Below are 4,347 nucleotides of genomic sequence, written 5' to 3'. Positions count from 1 at the left end.
GCCACGCCGTACATGTGCTGACTCTCTGCCCGCGGCGGCTGCAGAGTCTGTCCGTTTTTCCTTTCGCGCGTGGCTTTGGACGAGTCGGATGTCATTCTCCTGCCGTACAACTACCTGGTGGACCCGGCCGTCCGGCGATCCCAGCGCATCAACCTCCAAAACTCGATTGTCATCTTTGATGAGGGCCACAACCTGGTGCGTTCTCCCTCCCCTTGTCCTATATGCGCCCCCTCCCCCCCTCCCCCCCCCCCCCCCATCGGCCTGGGCCTGGCGGGGCTTTGCCCACCATTATACTGACTCCCCGATGCAGGAGGGCTTCCTGTCGGATGCGGCCTCCATGGACTTGGATGGTCTGGCCATTTCGGGCGCGGTGGCCGAGCTGGACCGGGTCCGGCCACTGCTCTCCATGTACCAGGGCGGGTATTCCGCGCCGGCGGCCAAGGGCGATGCACATGCCACGTCGCTCGGCCCCAAGCCCACGGGGCAGGATGACGACCAGCTTGATGTCGGGCAGGGCTCCGGCGGAAAGGTCATGCTCACGGACTCGTCGGTGCTTGTGATCAAGGCTCTGCTGTTGGAGATCGAGCGGGCGATCTACGCGCTGCCTCTTTCCCCGGAGGGGCTGGCCATTCAGCCCGGTGATGCCATCTATTCGCTGCTCGGCGAGTGTCGGGTGGACTTTGACAGCTTTGCCCTGCTTCACCCCTTCATCGAGGGGATTGTGGAGATTTTGGCTGCCGATGCCGAGCGCCGGCGGCTTCCCTCGTCCACCATTCACATGGTGGCCGTGCGGGCCTTCCTTCGGCGACTGTTTGACACCGAGGAGGGGGCCAGCTCGCCGCTGTCCACCATCGAGGACCTGGCCCTGTCGCTGACCTCCGGAGGTGGCGGCCCACCAGCCAAGCGCCAATTGGAGGCCATCAAGGTGGCCCGACTGCAGGCCGCACGCGAGTTCTTCAAGTTCGTCATCCAGGAGGAGCGCCCGAGCGGCTCGGGCCCGGGCTCGGGCGGCAACTTTTCCATGCGCGGGACGGCCGGTATGTGTTTCGCCCCCCCCCCCCCCCCTTACTTTGGTTGTCTTCCTCGTGTTGCCCTTTTTTTTTCCCCCTCTTCCCGCCACTTGCCGGCCACCCTCCGGCCACCGCCCCCCCCCCCCCCCGCTGACTGACATGGGCCTGGCTCGCAGCGCGCAAGATCGGCTTCTGGAGCTTCAACCCGGGGCTCATGATGCAGGAGATGGCTGCCCAGGGGGTGCGGTCTTTCATCATCACAAGTGGCACCTTGTCTCCATTGAAGTCCTTTGCCATCGATTTGCGGACGTACGTATACAAGCCCTTTTTTACTTGGGCACCCCCCCCCCTCCTCCTCCCCCTGGCATGGTCCTCGGCAATGGTGCTGCCATCCTCCTGACATGGTGCAATCGCCAGGCCCTTCGAGTTCACGCTGGAGAATGGCCATGTCATCGATCCGGCCAGCCAGCTGTACGCGCGGGTCATCCCGCGCGGTCCCAACAGGGTGGTCCTCAACTCGTCCTTCGAGCGGCGCGGCTCGTCGGAGTACCTGTCGGAGCTTGGTCTGACGCTGGGTACGTCCACTTGCCTGCCTTGCAGATCATGGCTTCCTGCTCCGTGCCGAACTGTGTCGTTTCCCGCCTGCTCCTCGATGTGTTTGCCGTTTCCCCTCCTCCGCGTCTCACCCCCCCCCCCCCCCCCCCCCCCCCCCCCCCCCCCCCGCCCCCGACCAGTCCGACTCATGGCTGTCATCCCGGACGGCGTGCTGGTCTTCTTCCCCACGTACTCGGTCATGGCATCGGCATTGGCCTTTTGGCGGCGACCGGGTGCCTCGGGCGAGTCGCTCTTCGGGATGATGTCCCGGCATAAGCTCATCCAGGTGGAGCCGCGCTCGAGCAAGAAGGACTTCGAGCAGGCCATCAATGACTACCACCAGTCGGTGAACGAGGCGGTGGAGCAGCGGCGCGGCGGCCGGCCACGGCGGCGCCCGGTCGAGGGCGACAAAGGCGCCCTGCCCCTGCTGTCCGGCCGGCAGACCGGGGGCGCGCTCTTTGCCGTGTGCCGCGGAAAGGCCAGCGAAGGTGTGGACTTCGCGGACTCCCTCTCCCGGGGGGTGATCATCACCGGGCTGCCCTTCGCGCCGTACCTCGACCCGCGGGTGAAGCTGAAGCGCGAGATCCTGGACGAGTCGGCGCGCCGGGCCCCGGGGACCACCGGGGCCGAGGCCACCCTGTCGGGAACCGAGTGGTACCACCAGTCGGCCATGCGGGCGGTGAACCAGGCCTTGGGCCGGTCTATCCGGCACCGGTTCGACTATTCGGCGGTCTTCCTGCTGGACGAGCGGTTTTCCCGGCCGACGCATGCGTCCGGCTTGCCGATTTGGTTTCGGCAGAGTCTCTCCACCGAGTGGGACTTTGAGCATCTTTTGGCCGGGCTGGCGGGCTTCTTCCAGGAGGCGCCCGAGCGTGTGGCCGCCGCGCATTCGATGGGCCTCAATGCGGGTGGCGTGCCTGGCTCGGCCACCGGCCCGGCCGATGGGGCGGCGGGTGACCTCGCCGCCCCCGCCGCCGTGGCTGCCGCGGAGGAGGCCTCCGACCATGAGTCCACGCCGACGCAGCCCGCGGCCGGGGCCGCGCTGGAGCCCGCCAGCCGGGCCGCCTTGAGGGAACGCTGGCGGACCGGGCCCCGGCCGACCTTGACACTGAAGCCGGATGAGGAGCACCCGTCCGATGGGGAATTGGACAAGGGGGGCGCTACGGCCGATCGGTGGGCCGAGGCCGAGCACAGTGCCACGCTGGAGACGAGCCAGCGCCTGGCGGCGGTCCGGTCGGACACCCTGCACCACTCGGATGCCACCTTGCGGCGACTGGCCACCGGGGCCACGGTCCTGGCATCGGGCGAGGAGTCCATGGCCGGCGGGGCCGGCAAGCCCACGCCCGGTGCCACTGCCGCCTCGGGCGGTGCGCCCTCTTCCTACCTGAATTACCTGCGCCAGGTGATGCCGGCCGAGACGCTGCGGCCGTTTGTGCGGCTGCTGGTGCAAATTCGGGACGGGTGCTCCGGGGCCCGGGGCCGGGAGCAGCAGGCCGCCGCCAGGCGGGCCTTCTTCGGCCCGGGGAACGATTTGTATGCGCGGCTGTTTGTGCTCATCTCGCGTGGTCTCAGTCGGTCTGATCAGATCGGCGTCCTCCGCGGCTTTCGGTCCTTCGTGCCTGGGGAGTTTGCGGCCGGCTGTGCGTGGCCAGCACCGGGCACACCTTCATCTGGCTGGCATTTGGGCCGTGGCCCGCACCTGGCCGTGACTGACATTCGATCGCCATCTCCCCCGCGCCCCGCGCCCCCCCCCCCTCCTCGCTGCACGCCCGCTCGCCCATCGGGATGGGCCGCCGGTCAGACAATGAATCGTGCCTGGAGTTTCTCGGCGACCAGCCCGACTGTGCATTCTTCCGGGCTGCCGGGCTGCCTGGCAAGGTGACCGCCGCCAATGTGCCCCTGGTGCCGGATGTTGGCCAGCGCACGGCCTCCATCCAGGCGCTGTCTTCGTCGATGCCGGTGGCCCCGGGGCAGCAGCGGTCAGGCTCCGAGGCTGCTCCGGCCGGGCCGGCCGCAAGCCGGAGGCAGCCCCCGCCTTTGGCCCCGGTCCCGGTGCCGGGTCCGATCCCGGCCCCGGCCCCGGCCCCGGGCCCGGGCCCGACTCGAGGCCTGCCTCGGGGCGTGGACGTGGCTGCCCCGTCGGCCCGTGCGTCTGCGGCGATCGTGGCGCAGGCGCGCGCGGCCGGCACCCGGCGCCAGGCAGCCAGCGCCCCGGCCGGGGTGGCCAGCCTGTCGGATCTGCTGTTTGCCGGCGGCGGCGGCCCCGGGGCGAGTGGCTCGCCCGGCTGCTCGTCGTGTCTCTTCTGCCGGAAGGCGCTGGTGCGCCCGCGTGCCGGGGCTCTCGTCACCGGGAGCCCGCCCTTCGTGGCCGGATGCGAGCATGCCGGCTGCTACAACTGCTGGCTGACGTACCTGCGCACGGCGCACGGCGTCGTCTGCCCCATTTGCCGGCGCTCGACCTCGCTGTTGACCTTGAAGCCGGCCCAGCGCTGAACACCGCCCCCCCCCCCCCCCCTTGCGCGCCCGTTCGCTCCTCCGGTCGGGGGGAAATAGACATGCCCACATGGCGGAGCGATCGGGGTGGCCCTCGATCTGCTTCTCCAGTCCGACGGAACCCGTGACTCCGGGGCCTCGGCCTGACGCCAAGACGGATGGCCGAAAAGTAAACAAGTCTGAATTCCTCGGTCGACAAGGCGGCGGTGGGGTTGACTCCGTTGGGACACGCGCCTCGCACCCCGGTCCC

General features: G+C 69.3%; 1 protein-coding gene across 1 annotated transcript in view; it reads left to right on the top strand.

Annotated features, from left to right (window-relative positions):
- Positions 1–4,097, top strand: part of H696_04026 (hypothetical protein) — a gene marked incomplete at its 3' end in the record, with an annotated part of 5,454 nt that extends 1,357 nt beyond the window's left edge. The window contains exons 5-10 of the mRNA XM_009497897.1: positions 45–195; positions 311–1,037; positions 1,187–1,319; positions 1,428–1,585; positions 1,745–3,244; positions 3,406–4,097. Coding sequence (XP_009496172.1) covers positions 45–195; positions 311–1,037; positions 1,187–1,319; positions 1,428–1,585; positions 1,745–3,244; positions 3,406–4,097 — 3,361 coding nt within the window. The remainder of the gene's footprint in view (positions 1–44; positions 196–310; positions 1,038–1,186; positions 1,320–1,427; positions 1,586–1,744; positions 3,245–3,405) is intronic.
- Between the last annotated feature and the right edge of the window lie 250 nt (positions 4,098–4,347).

The sequence above is a fragment of the Fonticula alba genome (assembly GCF_000388065.1).
Source record: "Fonticula alba strain ATCC 38817 unplaced genomic scaffold supercont2.6, whole genome shotgun sequence".
NCBI lineage: Eukaryota > Rotosphaerida > Fonticulaceae > Fonticula > Fonticula alba.
This window is presented reverse-complemented; position numbering and strand designations above follow the sequence as displayed.